The sequence below is a fragment of the Diospyros lotus genome, chromosome 7, assembly GCF_014633365.1.
Source record: "Diospyros lotus cultivar Yz01 chromosome 7, ASM1463336v1, whole genome shotgun sequence".
Classification (NCBI taxonomy): Eukaryota; Viridiplantae; Streptophyta; class Magnoliopsida; order Ericales; family Ebenaceae; genus Diospyros; species Diospyros lotus.
The window spans coordinates 33,074,290-33,095,442 of record NC_068344.1 but is presented as its reverse complement, the minus strand read 5'-3'; the positions used below and the strand labels follow the sequence as shown (position 1 = coordinate 33,095,442).

Below are 21,153 nucleotides of genomic sequence, written 5' to 3'. Positions count from 1 at the left end.
ACCTTAACATATCCAGTACCTGAATTCCATGCGATCAACCATTTGAACTATCCCAGACTTAAACAAAGCCCAAATATGTCCTCAACAATTTTGTCTTGCTAACATATAGAATCTCTTACAAAAATTATCATATAATAATACCTATTATGTTTATTAATTATTTTAAAATTTTAATTTATTATTTATAATTTTAAAAAATACCTATACTATTTAAAAAATATAAATAAGGACAAAATATTATCTATACTCTATATTATTATTATTTATGTAAACACCCTATTTGTGTTATTTATAGGTGAAATTTTTTATTTTTATTTTTATAAAAATACCCTATTATGTAATGTAACTTCCACAAAAAAAAAGATTATATTAATAAACTGTAAACATACCATCTTTAATTATAAATAATTTATGAACACCCTATTTATCATTATATCAAATCTTATTAAAATTACTCACTTAATTTTTATTTAAAATATTTTATTTTTTGACATGCAAGTACATAGAATGAGATATTTCTCTAATAAAATAAAAAGCTAGATATGTGACAAGTATAAGTAAAAAATATATTTAATAATTAAAATTTAATTTAAAAAATTAAAAAAACAAAATAAAGTATAATGATAAATTTTTTTTATGTGTTTAAATTTTGTTTGCATAATTTTATTTTAAATAAAATATTTAAAAGGTATAAAAATTAAAAAGTATTCATTGGAATTAAAATATATTTATAAAATCGACCAAATTATCTGATATACCTGACTCACTGTAGTAAAGAAGAGCTCATATATATATGTATATACACTGAAGCTTTCCCTCTTGTGTCTCTCTCTCTCTAGATTTTCTCTTTCCCTCTCCCTTTCCCCCTCTCTCTATATCGACGCGTATCAATCTATACCGACATACGCACGGAGGCGTGTTCTTCTTCTCCAGCGGTGTTGGTTTCAAATCCATGCGAATTCAAATTTGTAATGTGAGTTAGAAGAAGGGATAAGGCTTGGGGTTGTTGGTCAGGAAGTGAAGTTAGGGTTTTTGGCTTTGCGGAACACGGAGAGCCTTTTGCTTTTGCGTTTGGCTGTTGATTTCTCGATCGATCTGGAGATGGATTCGAAAGATTCGCCGTCGTCTTCGTCTGCGCTAGTGGTCGCCAACAGGGACGCCCCGCCGGCGGAGGACGATGTCGTGCTGTCCGTAGTCGCGAGGGATGCCGGCGCGGCCTTCCACTCGGGGAAGTTTGCGGAATGTATGGATTTGCTGAACCAGCTATTGCAGAAGAAAGAGGACGATCCCAAGGTTTGATTTATTTCTTGTTTATAAATAGTTTGGATTTCGTCTGCCTGAATTTCGTTTTCTTGTGAAATTTCATTCTTGTCTCGTGGGGAAATGCGTTCTTGACCAGTGAATGACATGGAGAAATGAATTTCTTGTTCTTCTCGTTCGAAGTAAATTCTAGATTATTATGTTATTCAGTGTTTTAGTGCTTCCAGTGCTGATGGTTAGAGTAGCATGGAAATCTGAATCTTGCATTTGATGTTTGTGCAGTGGTATGCTTTCCAAATCGAGAATGTAGTTAGTCTTACTGCTCATTTACATGGAGTTTTGGAAGGTTGAAGGTGGCTGTGGTAGTGGGATTATGATATTGATATTGTACCTTCCACGCCTAGGTGAATGGGTCTGTTTTAGTTTTGGAAATTCATACGCAAGTAGAAACCAAGGACAAGGAGCACGATGACAAGTGTTGAGATCTGATTGAAAGAATCTACTTTTTGTTGACGCAAGTAAGAAATAGCTTTGACCAGAAAGAAGTTTGAGTGGTTGTTCTGATAATAGGGAACATTGAGCATTGATAGTGTGTGGTATTTCTGGAATGGCATTCTTAGAAAACGTGGCATTTTTTTATTAAGTTTTTGAAGTTTTTCTTTTTGGCTTGGATCTTTTAGAAGGGTTGGAAATGGGAGTGTGGGATTGTGGTATAAAAAATTGCAGCTTCTGTTGAGATCACGAAAGCTAATTCAAGTGAGTTTATGGGTCAGAAAGGAGAAATCTGAATTGGTGACTCAAAGGTTGGGAAAGTTGACACCTGAACTGAATTGGCAGAAGATCTCATTTGAAATTATTATGACTCTAGTTGCACCATACCTTGACATAGGGAAAACATGGAGTTGTGATAGTGCCAAATTGGTTAGGAAAGACTAGTCTTGCCACGTTCATGCTGTTACTGTGAGCCACAGAACTGTGAAGAAAGTGTGGGGCCCTTTTTCGGAAGTTATCGTAGAACTTGTTGATTTTATTTTTGGTTTTTGCATTCTGTTCTTTATACTGGACTCTCTACTCATCATGTCTTTTCTGATGACGTTTGGTATACCTTCGAACTTTAAGACCTGCTGTTAATTTGCATGGATAAAATGTCATGGGGTAGCGTCTTGTTTAAATTGGCAGAAGACAATAAAACATGTTGGTTTTCCTAGGGAAAAATTCTGATAAGTGTAGTGAATTTTTATGTATTTTGTAAGGTTTTTTTGCAGTTGTTGGCCTTATGGGCTTGGAATTGTCTTGATACCAAAACCTACTTGTTGGATGTAGAGAATTTGTAATTATTCAATTTTGAATTTTCTATTTGAGTGTACGGTTTGTTATAATTTTATTTCTAGGAGATTTCTTTTGCCACTGCCTTGTTCACGAGTTTTTAAAATATAACCGACTCCTATAGAGCGTTTACATGTGTACCATATGTATGAATTTGTGAATTTCCAATGGATGAAAATCAATTTTCTGTAAAAAAAACTATATGGTATTAGAGCAATCCTAGCACTGATCTGTTCATTCCAAATATGCATTTGATAACTTCGGTTTGTTCTTCTCAATTATGTATCTTATTCCATTTCTTTTCCACCAAACATTTGGGTCCTGTTTCTCTCATGTTTTCATCTATAATGGCATCCACTGTTGAAGTTTCTGCTTCCTCTCAAATTCCCTCAGTTCCTACCCCAATAGGAGGATTTGATTCCTCTGCTATTCTTATTATCGGACATAAATTGAATGGCCTCAATTATTTGTAGTGGTCTCATTCAATCACGATGTTCATTTGTGGTTGAGGAAAAGATAATTATCTCATTGTTGTTGCCCCTTGTTGTGCCATGAAAAATTGGTAGGAAAAATGAGGGATTTTTAAAAAATAAAATAAAATCCTTTTGAAGAAAGTTAGTCGCGAGGGCCAGCCTCGCGACAATGTTGGTCGCGAGCTAGCTGCAAAGGCTAGCCTCGCTGGAGCCTGCCACGAGTTGCCTCTCGACAGAGCCAGCCTCGCGGCAAGGTTGGCCGCGAGTTGCCTCGCAGTAGGGCTGGTTGCGAGTGCCAGCCTTGTGACAGCCTGCCGCGAGAGGTCTCGCGGTGCCATTCGTGGTAATCGACCCTCCTTCTTTCGTTAAAATTGGTCCCATTCAGAAACCGTCACGTGTCAACACCAGCCAACCTTGGGAGTCGTGCCCTATAAATACTTAGCTACAAGACAATGAACATGACTTTTCGATTTCAGTAAACTTTCAACCTATTGACTGCATTTTACGGTTTTGGTGAATAGTTGTTTTGATCCGGCACTGACTTAGGCATCAGAGGGTCTTTGCGGGGGAAGATTCTCGCGAGCCTTCTAACCCATTTTTTGAGCATCAACAGGACTAAATCCTTGCGGCGAGACCAAATCCTTGTGACGAGATCTTACGGCGAGACCAAATCGTTGCGACGAGACCAAATCCTTGCAACGAGACCTAGTGGCGAAGGCAAAATCTTGTGGCGAAAGTGTTAGTGGCGAAGTCTTGTGGTGAAAGAGCTTGTGGCGAAATTGCTTGTGGCGAAGCCTTGTGGCGAAAGAACTTGTGGCGAAAACCTTGTGGTAAAGGAGTTTGTGGCGAAATCCTTGCAACAAGCATCCTAGCAGCGAACTCCCTTGAGACAACTTCTCTTACGGCAACCTAACCTCACCTGACACTGAGCTCGGGTGGACCCCACTTCATAAATTTTAATTGTTGTATGTTTGACAACAACAATTTGGCGCCGTCTGTGAGAAATGCAACAAAAAGCCAATCTTAACACAAGATGCCGAGAGGGACAAGATCAGCCAGTTCGACGAACCTGCCTAACCCCACTTGAAGGAGCGCTCGTACCAGGATGAGAGCCACAAGAAGCCCCAGTCAAGTTCACCCTACGGTACCAGAATTTTCAGAAGATCACCTTGACAACGAAGTGCGTTCAGGGAACTTTCCTATGCTCGAAGCCGACCAGACTGTCGGATTGGGGGGCATGGAGCGTTCAGAACAGGGTGAAGTACTCGTAGTTGGATTGAGTAGACATGCGACATGGCGAGGAAAACAAGTCCCACATGCAGCGCCTGCTAGTCAGGAACAACACTCCTTTGGGCAATCTTCAATTCCGAATAGAAATCTCGTGGTAACTTCAGTACTTCCGGGACCCACGGGGATAGCTCCATCCACAGTCTTGCTCTCAGATTCTGAACAATTGCAGAAGGATTTTGAGGAGTTAAAACACCAGAATGATGAACTCAGGATGAACAATGAGGAGAATATGAGAAGACTACAGGGAATCGTTGCCCCAGACATATGCATTCCCCACATGGAACAAACTGATACGAGGGCAGAACAACGGAGATCCCAAGACAACCCTCTAAGGACCACAGGGCAGGGGATAGGAATCGGAGCTCCAGGGGCGAATAACCAAGTCCCAGAAATAATAGACTCGAGAAGGAGACGTGACAGGAGGGCAAGGAAAGCTCCCATGTATAAAGAGACAACAGAAAACACCTACTCAAGAGTTCCTTATGACCCATCTCTTTGCAAAAATGAAGCGTAACTGGAAACACTCAGGACGTTTGACATGAAATGCCACATAGAAGAGGTGCTAGAGCGGAAGCGGGTAGTGATGGTGCCAAAGGAAGCTCCCCCGAAGGGGTTTCCTCTATCTGAGGAACTTCAAAGGCAACCAATGCAACTAGGATTCGAACTGCCATAGCTTCCGGTATACTCGGGAAGAGAGGACCTAAAGAAGCACCTACAACACTTTGTCGCAGTGGCCGTGTTACATGGATGGAATGAGGTCACTAGGTGCAGGGCTTTCCTGCTCTCCTTGGCAAGACAAGCTTAGCAGTGGTTCATTGAATTACCAGCAGGACATATACGATCTTCAAATAGTTGAAGAAAGAATTCTTGAATGCTATATATCTGATGAGATTACAACAGAAGCCGAATGAATCCCTAAAGCAATATATCGAGCGATTTAGAGCCGCGACGCAGGAAGTAAGGGATCTCCCAATTGGATTGGCGGCGTCAACCCTGCTTAACGGAACTGCATACGCCCCGCTTAGAAAATCCCTGGCCATTTCCAAGCCAAATTCCATGACTGAATTATTTGACCGAATAGAACAGTTTATCGTCCAAATGGAAATTTTGGACGCAGGGGGAAGGTAATAGAAGAGGAAGAGAAACCCAGCCCGAATTGCGAAGGACCCCACAGAATTCAGAAGATGTTGGGCTCCAACATGTGCATACTATAGACGTTACAAGGCGAGGTGATAGGAAAAACTTGGAACACCGTGCACCTCAAGAGGTACTTCCCAGCGTCACCAATCATTAACTCCAGGGAAGGGGACGAAGCACGAGACACAAGAGTTGGACCTGTCACTAGAAGTGTTACTCGATTTGGCTGGGGGTCGAGATTGTCTTTAATTTTCCATTGTAATAATATCCCCTAATAAATAAAAGAATATACCCCCTGTATTGCCGTGGAGTAGGCAAAACTATAAGCCGAACCACGTAAAATTTCCATGGGCTTAGATTATTTGTATGTGTCATAGAATGTGATGCAGGTACGGTGGCTCAAGCACAACCTGCTCCCGAAGGTCAAGTCGCCTAGTGACAATCTAGTGCTGATGAGCACAAGCTGGCCTGGGATCACCAGAACATCCGATGTCTATGCCCGCAGACTCACTCAGATCCTTTGTTTGAGTTTGGTGCTATGTCTTTTTGGCTAGACTCAACTCCTTGGTTGATCTGACGCCTAGGTCTCTCGGCAAACTCGAATGTTTAGTAAGAATCCTACGCCGGACCACTAGCCAAACCCAGATTCCCTCAGATAGGCTTGCCTTAAGAAGGCAGAAAAGAGGTGAAGCAATCACAAGATAGCTTTAACATGAGCTTGCTCTTGAAGGTCAAGTCGCCTAGTGGCAATCTGGTGCCGATGACCACAAGCTAGCCTGGGATCACCAGAACATCTGATGCCTATGCCCGCAGACTCACTCAAATCCCTCGTTTGAGTTCGGTACTATGCCTTTTTGGCTAGACCCAACTCCTTGGTTGATCTGGCGCCTAGGTCTCTCAGCAAACTCAGTTGTCTGGAAGAAATCTTGCGCCAAACCACTGGCCAAACCCAGATCCCCTGAGGTAGACTAGCCCAAGGAAGGCGTGAAGAGAGATGGAACAACCATATGATAGTTCTGCCATGATTCCGCCTATCGGAGTTAAGTCACCCAATTGCAATCTGGTGCAGATGACCATGGGTTGGCCCGAGATCAACAGAACATCCGATGTCTATGCCTGTAGACTGACCTAGATCCATCGCTTGAGTTCGATGTTATGCCTTTTTGGCTAGATCCGATTACTTGGTTGATCTGGCGCCTAGGTCTCCTGGCAAACTTGGATGTCTGGCGGGAATCTCGCGCCAGACTACTGGCAAAACCCAGTTTCCCTGAAGTAGACTAACCTTGAAAGACGGATGTGGAGGACAAAATAGCCAGTGCGCTATGATCTGACCCGGGATCACCGGAGGCATCGAAGCCTATGCCTGCGGGCTCACCGGGATCTCTTGATTAAGTCAGGTGCTATGCTTCCAAGCTAGACCTGATTCCTTGATTGATCTGACGCCTAGGCATATGGTAAACTTGGGCGCTCGGCAGGAATCCCGCAGCGGAACCTATCCTCGAAGGCTTGGTTACCCAGCGATAATCCAGTGCCTATGACCCCGGCTGACATAAGATCTTCGGGTGTTCTGACATTGATGCCCGTAGGATCATTGGGATCCCTTGATTCAATCCTTGCTATGATCACAAGCTAGATCCGGTTTCTTGGCTGATATTGTACTCTTCAATTTTGTCTAAAGACAAAATAGAAGAGTAGGGGGCAATTGTTGTGCCATAAAAAATTGGTAGGAAAAATGAGGGATTTTTAAAAAATAAAATAAAATCCTTTTGAAGAAAGTTAGCTGCGAGTGCCAGCCTCGTGGCGCCATTCGTGGTAATCGACCCCCCTTCTTTTGTTAAAATTGGCCTCATTTAGAAATCGTCACGTGTCAACACCAGTTAACCTTGAGGATCGTGCCCTATAAATATCCAGCTACAAGACAATGAACAAGACTTTTCAATTTCGGTAAACTTTCGACCTATTGACTGCATTTTATAGTTTTGGTGAATAGTTGTTTTGATCTGACACTGACTTAGGCATCGAAGAGTCTTTGCGGGAGAAGATTTTCGCGAGCCTTCTAACCCATTTTTTGAGCATCAACAGGACCAAATATTTGCAGCGAGACCAAATCCTTATGGTGAGACCTAGCAGCGAAGGCAAAATCTTGTGGCGAAAGTGCTAGTGGCGAAGCCTTGTGACGAAAGAGCTAGTGGCGAAGTCTTGTGGCGAAAGAGCTTGTGGCGAAGACCTTGTGATGAAGGAGCTTGTGGTGAAAACTTTGTGGCAAAGGAGCTTGTGGCGAAATCCTTGCGACGAGCATTTTAGCGGTGAATTCTCTTAAGGCAACTTCTCTTGTGGCAATCTAACCTCACCCGATATCGAGCTCAAGTGGACCCCACTTCACAAATTTTAATTGTTGTATTTTTGGCAATAACACCCCTAAACCAAAGATTGATGATCCAATGTACAAGGTGTTGAAGACAGAAAACAATATGGTCATGTCATGGCTTATCAATTTCATGACAAATGAAGTTAGTGAAAATTTTATTCTATATGAGACAGCACAAGAAATCTATTCTTCGGGCATATCTAGCTCAAGAAGGTATAGTCCATCAAAGTTGTTGTCCTAATACCTCTCAACAAAATGTGATTGCTGAAAGAAAAAATAGGCATTTGTTAGATATTACTTGAGCTCTTATGATATCCTCTCGTGTTCCTAAATTTTTTTTTTTGGGGATGCTGTTCTTACTGCTACATATCTTATTAATCGAATGCCGTCTCAGGTTCTCACATTTTAGACTCTATGTTAAGTCTTTCTCAAAGCATATCCTACTAGTTGTCTCATCTCATCTATACCTCTTAAAGTGTTTGGTTGTACTTCTTTTGTCTATATTCCTCATCAAAATCAAGATAAATTTGATCTTAAAGCCATTAAATGTATCTTCCTCCCTTATACTCCAAATCATAAGGGATACAAGTGTTATTCTCCTCTCACAAAGAAATTCTATCATTCTATGGATGTTACTTTCTTAGAAAAGCTGCGCTATTATTCCAAAACCAACATTCAGGAAGAGAATAAGAATTTAGAAGAATTTTGGTTTTGGGAGTTTGAATCATCTCCTTCAACTATCATTCCTTCTACTCCTAGTCCAAAGTCTCATGTCACTGAAAATCAGTCAAATTTACGGCCTTTGAGTGTTCTGTTACAGCAGTTACAACCTCCTTCAACTGTTAACGACAAAGAGTTAATTGTCTATTCTAGAAGGAAGAATGTAGAAGAACAAGTGCAACTCACTACTAACCATGAAGCTGAACCAAATTCAATTTCAAAAGAAACACAAAAAGGTAACACTTTCTATTTCTAAAGAGGTGAATTTAGATGATCTTGGTCTACCAATTGCCCAAAGAAAAGGTGTAAGGTACTACACAAATTATCCCATCTGCAATTTCCTATCTTACAAGAGATAGTCCCTAGAACACCGTGCTTTTACTACTAAACTCACACATATTTAGGTTCCTAATAATATACAAGAAGCTCTCTAGATACCTAAATAGAAGCAAGCTGTAAAAGAAGAAATTAAAACACTTAAAAAGAATGGAACTTGGGATGTAGTCAATTTACCTCCGGTAAAGAATCTTGTTAGATGCAAATGGGTTTTTACCATTAAACACAAAGCAGATGGAAGTGTTGAAAGGTTTAAAGCTCGTTTAGTTGCTGAAGGTTTCACACAGACTTATGGTATTTACTATCTAGAGACTTTTGCTCCTGTTACTAAATTAAATACAATTCGAGTATTTTTATCTTTTGCAGTGAATCGTGACTGAAAATTACATCAATTAGATATCAAGAATGCTTTTCTCAATGGAGATTTAGAAGAGGAGGTGTATATGGAGATACCTACAGGTCTTGAGGATCAAACAATTTCAAACAAGGTCTGTAAGTTAAAGAAATCTCTTTATGGTCTCAAACAGTCCTCTAGAGCTTGGTTTGACAGATTTACTAAAGCAACAAAGAAGTATGGTTATTCACAATGTCAGTCTGATCATACTTTGTTTATAAACGGTTTTCCTAGTGAAAGAATATCCATTATTATTATGTATGTGGATGATATAATCCTAACAGGAGATCATAAAGATGAGATTAGAAAATTCAAGAGGTTTCTTGCGAATGAATTTGAAGTTAGAGACTTGGGGAATCTGAAATATTTTCCTGGGATAGAAATTACAAGATCCAAGACATGTATTGTTGTTTCTCAACGTAAGTATGTTCTTGATTTACTTAAGGAAATTGGAGTGCTTGGATGCAAACCTTCAGATACTCCAATGGAGATTGTAACTAAAGATAGAGATGAAAGGAAAAATGCTCTTGTTGACAAAGCAAGATATCAGAGATTGGTTGGTAGACTTATCCATTTATCACTTACAAGACTTTTTATGATAGTGTAGGTATTGAATTTATGAACAATCCCACTAAAGAGCATATGAATCGATTATATCATATTTTGAGATATTGTCATGACCCTAGGTTTTACTAGGGTTTATAATGGGATTTTGGGAGGAAATTGAAGAAGGAAGAATAGGATGGAGGGAGAAAACGGAACAAAAAGAGGGAGAAATTGAGAAGAGGGGGGAATGGTTTAGATGTGTGTGTGTGAGAGAGATAAGAGTGAGAGGGAAAGCATAATGGTTTCATTCCATTCATAGCCCCCTATTCTCTATTCGACAGCCTATTTATAAGCTGTCGAAATCCTTGTGGTTATTACCAAACTAACACACTAACAAACTCAAGCAACTACAAACTAACAAACTCTAGTACAATTACAACTATTGCCCTTTGGGTCACGACAATTCTCCCCTTTGTCAGATTCCCGACTTGACAATTAGGATTCTCAATTGCTGAGAAGAATTGAGAATTTAGGGGGAAAAATCGAGAGAAAAGAGGGAGAGAGAGAATTCAGAAATGAAAGGGAAATTGATTTCCAATTTCATTCAACATGTGAGTATAGGCATAGATAAGAGATATTTATACTGATCTATAGCTAGTTTGGGGGCCAAAAACAATTATCCCCCAGCCCACTTGGCCTTACAATTTGCCATAGGACATGCTGGAACATTCCTCCAGTTGTGCCAAAAACGTGGCTTATTTAACAAGGCCTAACAACCTATTACATAAGGTTCAACAACCTACTTACGTGACAATCCCCTTCTTTAAGGCATTGCTTGTCCTCAAGACAAGAAATGTGTAGCAAGCTGATTGAGTTGGGAAATTGCTGGAGAAGATCTGGAAAATACTCCCATGTATTTTTGTCTTCGAGGAGGGACGACCACTTAACTAGAACTTGGGTGAGAGGAACCCCATGTTTGTGGATCACCCTTTTGTCTAGGATAGCGATAGGGACTGCTTCTTCCCTTTCTTCTCTCACTATACGACTGGATCTCAATGCTCCAATGGCTTTCTTGAGAAGAGAAACATGGAACACAAGATGAAATTGTGTCTCCTTTGGCAGTTGCAACTTGTAGGCTACTGTCCCTATCTTCTCCAATATAGTAAATGTCCCATAGTACTTGGGGTTTAGTTTGGAAGTGGGTTGGTTGGTTAGGGCCTTGAGATGCTGCTGGCCAGCCAAGCTTCAGGTAAACATCCTCCTTGACTGAGAATTCCCTTACTCATTTTCTGTCAGTCAATTACTTCATCCTATTTTGTGCATTGGCAAACTCCGCCTTTACTAGCCTAATAGTATCTTGTCTCTGCTATAAATATGTCTCAATTGCCTCCGCTGTAGACTGTCCCCCAATTGTCGGTAATAGCCTTGGCTTATAGCCATAGAAAGCCTCAAATAGGGTCATCTTGATCGAGTTGTGGAAGCTCAAATTATACTACCACTGAGATATTGCTAGCCACTTATGCCATCCCTTTGGCTATAAAAAATTGAAGCACCTCAAGTAAGATTCCAAACACTGATTTACCCTTTCTGATTGGCCATCAGTTTCAAGATGATATGCTGTAGACATCAATAGCTTAGTGCCTAACATTCTCATCAATTCTTTCCAAAATAGATTGGTAAACATCTTATCCTTGTCTGATACTATAGATTGAGAAATCTCATGCATCTTCACCACATTATCCATGAATGTTCTAGCCACTTCTTGTGTTGTGAACAGGTGGGATAGGCTAATAAAATGGCTGAACTTAGAGATCCTGTCCACCATTACCATGATGCAGTCATTCCCTTCTAATCTTGGGAGCCCTTTTATAAAATCCATTGTTAAATTGGTCCATGCTTCGTTTGGGATGGCTAGGGGTTGTAGCAGACCCGGATGAGCCACTGATGCATAGTCCCACACATTTTTTTAACTGAGGCCAAAAGAATACCTATTGTACCGTACGGTAGGTATTTTGAATGCTTGAATGACCCCTAATAGGGGACTCATGTAGTGCTTGTAGTATCTTGCCCTTCAACTCTTCACACTATCTGCCTTTGTACCTTATCACTCCATTATTAAATGGATAATATGGTCTACTATTTGCATCTGTGCTGAGCTGTTCCGACAACCCTTTGGTCCACTCCCCCTGTAGATAGCTGTCTGTAACCTCTTGGGGCCAATCTAGGACCACTGCTAAAATGGCTGCAATCATTCCTTCTTCTTGGTAGCGAGACAAAGTGTCTGCTGCTACATTCTCCTTCCCCTTCCTGAATTGTGTTTCATAATCCAACCCCATAAGTTTAGTCATACATTTCTTTTGCAATTGGGTATGTAGCCTTTGCTGCAATAGGAACTTCAAGCTGTTATGATCCATTTTGATAACAAATCTTCCTTTCTCTAGATAGTGTCACTGCTTCTCTACTGCCATTAGGACTACCATCAATTCTTTCTCATAGATCCTGAGTCCTTGATGTCTAGGGGCTAGAGATTGGCTTAGGAAGGCTAGGGGCCTGGAAGCCATTCCTTTTCCAACACGAATGGCTTGTTGAAATCAGGCAAGCCTAGCACTGGTACTTCACTTAGTGCCTTCTTTAATTGCTCAAAAGCCTCCTCAGCTTTAGGGTGCCATCTAAAGCCATCTTTCTTTAGCAACTTTGTCAATGGCTTGCTGATTATTCCATAATTCTTCACAAATCTCCGATAGTAACCGGTGAGCCCTATGAATCCTCTTAATGCCCTGATGCTGGTAGGTTTAGATCATGCCACAATAGCCTCAATTTTCTTGGGGTCTATGCCCATTCTAACTCTTGAAATTATATGCCCCACATATTCCACTTGCCTTTGTGCAAAAGCACACTTTGACCATTTGATATACAATCGGTTGAATCTCAAGATCTCAAATGTAGCCCTAAGGTGGTTTAGGTGTTGCTCAAAAGAAGGGTTATAGACTAGGATGTCATCAAAGAAGATCAACACAAATTTTCTAAGGTATGGTTAAATTTTTTTGTTTATGAGAGCTTGAAATGTGGCAAGTGTGTTGGTTAGGCCGAAAGACATTACAGTGAATTCAAAATGGCTGTAGTGTGTCTTGAAGGCTGATTTGGGTATGTCATTGGGAACCATCCTAATTTGATGGTATCATGATCTTAGGTCCAATTTAGAGAATACAAAGGTGTGTTTGAGCTCATCCAATAGGTCCTTAATGATTGGGAAAGGACATTTGTCTTTAATGGTTATGGCATTGAGTTGCCTATAATCAACATAGAAATGCTATGTACTATCTTTTTTCTTAATCAATAGGACGGGTGAAGCAAATGGGTTGTGGCTTGGTCTGATTACAAATTGGTTTAACATCTCTTCAACGAGTTTTTCAATCTCATATTTGAGTTTAGGTGGGTATCTATAAGACTTAATGTTCACTGGTTCAACATTAGGTTGAAGGGGTATTGTGTGGTCCAAGGATCTTTTGGGGGGAAGTGACTTAGGCTTTACAGGCTTTACAAAAAGATCTTGATATTCAACCAATAATGCATCAAGTAAGGCCAATTCGTGTACCTACCAAGTGGCTGTAGATGATTGGCTCCCTTGTTTAGAATCTCCTTTCATCCCTTATCTCTAGCTACTTAGTCGCTTTCATTGAAAACAATGGTGCTACTTAGGACACTTTCTTTCTGAATAGCTATTGCAATTTCTTCCCCTTGATCAGCTTGCACGATCCCACTTCCATGTTCCCTTGCAACACCACTCTCCTTCCATCTTTCTCTAGGGTCACCTCCATTTTGTTAAGTCAAAATTGATTGGACTCACTCCCCTCATCCAATCAACCCCAAGTACAATATGTCATCCCCCCAACTTTAGTAATCTCAAATTAGCTTGGTAATCCTCTCCTTGCATTTCCCAACAAAATCCCAAACATGCGGATTTGCTGATTACTTTACTCCCATTAGCTACTGTTATGAACAGGGGTTGAGTGTTGGCTAGTGGCCACTTCATTCTTTTGGTAGTTCCCTCATCGATAAAACTATGGATACTCTCACTATTTATTAAGACCATGAGTGTGCTGTCTTGCACCTTTCCCTCCACTTTAATAATCTTGCTGTTGGCCATCCCTTTGATTGCATGCAAGGAAATAACTCCCTTACCTTCTTCTTCCTCTTCTTCAATCATTGCCATCTTATCCTCTTCTTCCTCTTCCTCCCTTTCTAGTAGAAGCAATTTCTTATTGCACTGATGCCCTGGGGAATAGTTATCCCCACATTTAAAACATAATCCAACATTTCTCCTTTGCTCAATGAGCTTGTCCCTCTATTGCAAATTCGGATTAGGGGGTGTAATTGCCACATACCTCCCCCTGTTCCTCCCCTGAAATTTTCCTTATTCTACATCCTTCCTCCAGATTGTATCGTCCCCGAATTAATTCCTCTTCTCTGATCCCTTTGTTTCTTCATTAAGGCTTATACTGTTAACTCTTGTAGTAATGCATCCTTTGTCGCCTCTTGCACAGATCTAGACCTCACCATTTTCACCATGGATTTGAGATCGTCACTCAGTCCACCGATGAAATTTGATACAAAATACTCCTCAATCATGTAGGGGTTTATGTTAAGCACGAGTGACTTAAGCTCTTCAAACTTGAGCTGATTCTCGTGCACAGTCCCATTTTGCCTCAATTTATTGAACTCCTCCACAATATCCATAGTTCTTCGTTCACCGAATCTTTCTCACAAACCCCTAGCAAACTCTTCCCAACTACAACTATCTCTCACTCCTGACCATCCTTGAAGCCATACATCTCCTACATCATTTAGGTATGCTATTGCCAAAGTGACTCTTTGGTCATTAGCCACCAGATGAATATTGAACAACTTCTCGCAGCTCCTGATCCACCACTGAGGCCTCATTTCATCAAACACGGGTAATTCTAACTTAGGCACCGAAAAATTCGAATGGCCAGAATTCATCAGAGCTTCTGGCCTCCTCTCCACTACATTTTCACCCATCACTATCGAATCAACCCCCAATTCAGAAGATTTCACCACTATTTGGCTGGTGCCAACACCCAAAAGTATTGGATCCACTCACGAGGGGGAAAGTCAGGGGATAGCCTTACCGGTGCCTGACTTGAGAACATCAGCATGAATTGTTGCACCTGCTCACACACCATGTTGTTGTGCTTTCGCATCTCCTCCTAGATTTGGTTGTGCATATCTCCTTGCAACCAATTCGAAACATCCTCTAGCTTCTTGTCAACCACAGCTCCTATAGCTTTTTCCATTGATCCTACCATCTCCATCACTGTAGTAGTCACTTGCTGCTATTGCATCTCCATTTGCTTCATACATGTGCCGTTAGCCATCGCAATTGGATCATCGGAAACCATCGGCCAGGAATTTGCTATGATACCAATTTGTCAGATTCTTGATTTGACAATTAGGATTCTCAATTGTTGAGAAGAATTGAGAAAAAGGGAATTAGGAATTTAGGGGGAAAAGATGAGAGAAAAGAGGGAGAGAGAGAATTGAGAAGGAAATTGACATGTGGGTCTAGGCGTAGATTATAGATAGTTATATTGATCTATAGCCTAGTTAGGGTGCCAAAAACAATTATCCCCAGCCCACTTGGCCTTACAACTTGCCATAGGACATGCTAAAACATTCCTCCAGTTATGCAAAAAATGTGGCTTATTTAACAAGGCCTAACAATCTATTACGTAAGACTCAACAACCTACTTACGTGACACCCTTCTTGAGAGGTTTCTTGTCCCCAGGAAACTAATTAAAACTAAGCCGTTGTTTTTTCATCCAATTCTCATTTTTATGATCTGGTTTATTCTTCGCCTTTTCTTGTTCATTTCTTTTACTTGCCTTTTCTCTTTTTCTTTTTCCTTCTTGGTTTTATTTTATGGATGAAAGAGGAAATAACATCTTTTTGTTCAGCAGGTATTTCAAGCTCTCTTGAAATATCTCCTTTATTTTCCTTTGCTAAAGGCAGCACTAACGCCTCTATATCTTTAGCGGCTAATACATCTCCAACAATATCATCTGCTATGATTTCCTTGGTAGTGCCTAAAAGATTAACAAAATCTTTTGTCAGACGTTGACATTTTTGAATAGTCTTTTCCACCTCTTTGGCTCTATTTTGTAGATTCTCAAAAATTAGCTTTGTACTGTCATAAGGTATTAGAGGAGTACCTATTTCTTCAAGAGAAACAGACTCGAAGTCTTCAAAATCCACAACTGCTGTGATCATATCGCTTATTGATTTCATAGCATCTTTTACTTCCTCATCTTCCATAGAGATCTCCTCAATTAGATTATCTTTTATTTCCTAAATTTCCTGATCCATTGCGGGAATTTCATCAACTTATTGCTGCAAACTAGGTGTAGTCGTAGAAATGTCTTCATTCTGCTGGCTGCTCTTAAGATAACTTTTAGGTGGTAGTCCGTGCTTTCTGTAAATGGCTTCTAGCGCCCACTCTTGCATCCTAACTCTCTCAACTACTTGTTATATCGTGGTAGGACACATCATTTTCATCATAGGCTTCAACGTATCGTTAAGACCATTAATGAATCTTGATACAAAATAAGACTCAGTCAAGGTTGGATGAGAATTGAGTACTAGTGCTTTCAATTTCTCTCACTTGACCAAGTACTTCATAACCGGGTCCTCTTGTTTCAACTTGTTGAGCTTCTCTTTGTAACTCTCATCTCCAACCTGATCCTTCTTGGTAAACCTTATAAAAAATTCATCAAACTTACTTGATAGACCTTTTCATTTGCTGTCAATTTTGTCCCAAGTATTTGCAATTCATGTATCCATCTTATCAGTTCAAATCCTTGCAAATTCTCCTCGGTAACAACATCTGATCATCTTCTAAATTCTAATCGACCCTAAAATGCTTTGCTGATCTATTTCCAAGGATTGCTTGAGAATCGCAGACTGCTATTATCTTTCGGAATGATGATTGATCGTCGCACCAGCCAACAACCTAGGATTAGTTGCTCTAGATGAATCACTTCAGTTTGCCTAGATTGCAGTCGCCTATGAATCTGCTTCCCAATTTGCGATCAGCTGCTCTGGATCCGCCTCCTATGTTGGTCGATTCTGTTGCAGCTACTGAAATCCATTGGAATCAAGTCAGAAATCGTTTGGAACTCACCTCTAGCTCAACTTCCAGAGAATCAATTAGATATGCTTCATGAGGATCGCTTTTGATTAGCAATTCACTGATGTTCAACAATCGCACAAGAATTTGTTTCTCCGTAGTCGCCCTCCTGATTTGCTTTTGTAGCCAAGATGGCCTGACTCACAAGTCAGAATTCACCTTCAAATTTCGAATTTAATGGCTACGGGTTTGCCAAAGTCAACTATTGAAATTGGTGTACTCACAGCCGAGAATCATTGCACTTAACTTCAATCAAGATCGCTTCTTGAACATGCACCCAATTCGCACCTTCCTTCTCGTTGGAATCTCAATTACAATCGCTAGGGTTCCACGCTCGCCCAGTCCTGTTATGTCGCCTTCAAGTCCACCAAAAATGGATCGAAGGAACTCGCATGGTCTGCTTTGCCTTCAAACGACGAACAAGAATTGCTCGAACTTTCGTCGAAAGCTGCCTTTGATCACTGTCGAGACCAATCGTCAAGTCTTGATTCTTTTTCATTCAACTCTGTTGCAATTTAATAGATGTTGCAAGAATCACAACCCAAAATTCGCTGAACTCTCTTTCACTGAATCAGTGACGGAATTTAACAGCCCCAAATCAACCAGCTTAATTACCACTTTCCTTGCTTTGGAATTGCGCCTTAAGATTGCTGAAGATCGCCGGCTCTGCTGACCTTCCTGCGACTACCTCTTACGGCTCGGTCACTGCTTGCTTTGTGTCGGATCAAACCCTAATTTCACTGCTTAAGATTTTTACCCAAATTTCCAGAATCACAACCAATGATTGACTAGCTCCGATACCAAATGTCACGACCCTAGGTTTTACTAGGGCTTAAAATGGGATTTTGGGAGGAAATTGAAGAAAGAAGAACAAAGTGGAGGGAGAAAACAAAATGAAAAGATGGAGAAATTGAGAAGAGAGGGGAATGGTTTAGGTGTGTGTGTGAGAGAGAGAGAGAAGTGTGAGAGGGAAAACAGAACGGTTTCATTCCATTCATGACCCCCTATTCTCTATTCAACATCCTATTTATAGGCTGTTTACATCCTTGCGATTATTACCAAACTAATCAAACTAACACACTAACAAACGCCAACAACTTCAAACTAACAAACAAACAAACTCTAGTACAATTACAACTACTGCCCTTTGGGTCATGACGTATACTTAAAGAAAACTCTTGGGGAAGGTCTATACTTTAAGAAGATTAAAAAGAGGAATATTGAGGTATTTATTGATGCAGCTTGGGTTAGTTCTATTATTAATTGTAGGATATTGCACTTATGTATGGGGATTGGGGAAATTTGGAAACTTGGCATAGCAAGAAGCAAATAGTTGTGGCCCGAAGTACTGCATAGGCTAAATTTAAAGCAATGGCTCATGGAATATGTGAAGGAATGAGGTTAAAGCGATTGCTTCTTGAACTTAAAATTGTATCAGGTGATCTAATTAACATATTGTGTGATAATCAAGTTGGTATAAACATAGCTAAAAATTTAGTTCATCATGATCGAACTAAACATGTGGAGATAGATAGACACTTTATAAAAGAAAAAGTTGAAGATGAAACTATCTGTTAGAGTATTTCGTAGCACCCCCTTTGATTATCTCAACTCAAATGGCTCACTATCACACTTAATTACACACCAATATTTGAAACACACAAAACATATTACAAGCACAACAAGAAAGACACAGATTTATCTTGGTTCGGTCTTGGAAACAAGACCTACATCCAGATTGTTTTGCACCTCTCAAATCCACTATCTTGAACATCCATAGGATGAATTACAACGAGACCTTGAATCCCACCTTGCCCATATGCACTGAAAGCTAATAGGATCCTAGAGAATGCAAGCTATCCCAGCCACTATCTACCTCTCGCAGTCAATCCCAAAGTACAAGGCAGAAACCGGAAACTATCCTTTCTGGAAATAGGCACACTAAGCTATATCCTACTCCTATCCCACAACCCTTATTTATAAGATACATGGGCAAGGATTACAAGGCAATAACTAACTGCCCAACTGACCGAAACAAACTAACTTGGTCAGCTGCCCCTTCTAGAAACATACCTTCTAGAAGATGAGTTTAATTCTAACTCTAAGACAAAAAATATTCATGAAGCAATACAACGATATTGATTACATTTATTCTAATCTAATACAAATGACATAACACTATTAATATTCCCTACATACCTACTACTCTTCAGATTGCAGAAATTCTAATCAAGGCTCTACCGAAATCAAGTTGGAGGATATGAGATCCAAGCTGGGTTTACTCATTTACAACCCAGCTTGGTGGGGAGTGTAGAAAATATGTAATTATTCAATTTTGAATTTTCTATTTGAGTGTACAGTTTGTTATAGTTTTATTTTTAGGAGATTTATTTTCCTACTGCCTTGTTTGGCAGTTTCTAAAATATAACCAACTCCTATGGAATGGTTGCATCTGTATCATATATATGAATTTGTGAATTTCGAATGGATGAAAATCAGTTTTCTGTAAAAAAAAAAATACGTTTGATATTATGCTCTTATTGCACTTGGGAGAGCTCCTTGACTGTACTGAAGAATATAATCAACTGCACTCAAAACTGAGACCTGGTGCCCTGTCTGCTGTTCTTCAACTAAAAGATCAATTCATTTTTCTAATTAGCAGAAATCAAGTTGTTTGAAGTGTGTAATTGCAATTGCTAAATGGTGCAAAATATGTTTGTTATGATTTATTTCATGAGCCTGGGAAATTCAGTGGTGCTGGAAGACAGCTATATTCTTTCTTGGGGAGGGTTGGTTTTGTTTCATTCTTGAGGAGGAAGTTGTACTGTGTTGTGATGTGATTAAGGACTTGATATTGTAGCTTCTGTTTGTTTGTGGGGTTATATTTGTAATTCACGTGCATGCATACAAAAGAACCAGGCAGGTGGTTTGACAACTGTAGAGATCAGAAAGGCTGATCAGGACAATTTAGGTATGTCAGCATGGTAATTGAAGGAATTAGTCAGTAAGGAGAAGTTTGAGTAGTAGTCTCAAGAATAGGGAACATTGACAAGTTGAACTGAATTGGAAGAAGATGAAAATTTTAATTTAGTGCAAATTGATTTGACCATATAGAAAGCATAGTCATGACAACATCAAGTTGGTTAGATAAGAGTAGTCCAGCTATAATCATGCAGTTATTATGAACTATGAAACTAGATGGAAGTTTAGGCTCAATTGTGGAACTTATCCTAAACTAGTAGATTGGTTTTGTTTGGTTTTTCACTTGTCTTCTTCTTCTTCTGCCTGGACTTCTTTTCTTATTCTTATCCTATTTTTGCTTCTTTTTGATGAAACTTGGATCACTTTGCAACTTGAAGTTGATTTTCTGCTTTTAGGATTGATCTTGATGATGTTGATATCTTGATTAAAACCCTTTCTGAATAGACTGGGAAACACTTTTATAGTCTGTATTTGTTTACAGAATGCAAGTCTTATATATTGCCCACGTTTTAAAGTATATGATTCTTTTCAGGTTCTTCACAATGTTGCTATTGCAAGGTACTTTCATGATGGTTGTTCAGATCCTCAGAAGTTAATAGAAGTTCTTACCAATATTAAGGTATGTGTTCGCATGCAACTAATGCCTTTTGGCTTAGCCAAAAAAATAAAAAAATGCTATTATGGAATTAATATATTTGGTAATTGAATTTGTTGATTTCTTCATCCTTTCCATTTTGTTTAGTCTTCTTTGATGTTTGTACAACTTTGGTGTCTTTTTGAGAAATTATATTGTCAAAGACTTGTGGAAGGGGATTAAGTTGGCAGAAATAATTGGAAATTGATCAATAGTATATTAAAAAATTTGACATGTATAGCAACAATTACAAGATAGGTGAAGATACTCATTGATAGATTGTTATGGAAGGGCATGGAACAATATTAATGCAGTTAGCTATGGAGAAGCAGATGTTGATTAGGAACTTTATATGTGGAACATAGCAGCACACACAAGATCAGGTTAAGCTGTTGGTCTTCACTACTTGCGCTTGTACTGCTTATAAATGTGCAATCTGTAATTATTAGCAGGACACTAAAGTACCTTTGTTCTGGTAGCTT

General features: G+C 39.7%; 1 protein-coding gene across 1 annotated transcript in view; it reads left to right on the top strand.

Moving 5' to 3' along the window:
* The first annotated feature begins 816 nt into the window (after nucleotides 1-816).
* Nucleotides 817-21,153, top strand: part of LOC127806242 (uncharacterized) — a 33,037-nt gene continuing 12,700 nt past the window's right edge. Inside the window, exons 1-2 of the mRNA XM_052343395.1 lie at nucleotides 817-1,293; nucleotides 20,570-20,656. Coding sequence (XP_052199355.1) covers nucleotides 1,102-1,293; nucleotides 20,570-20,656 — 279 coding nt within the window. The 5' untranslated portion in view covers nucleotides 817-1,101. The remainder of the gene's footprint in view (nucleotides 1,294-20,569; nucleotides 20,657-21,153) is intronic.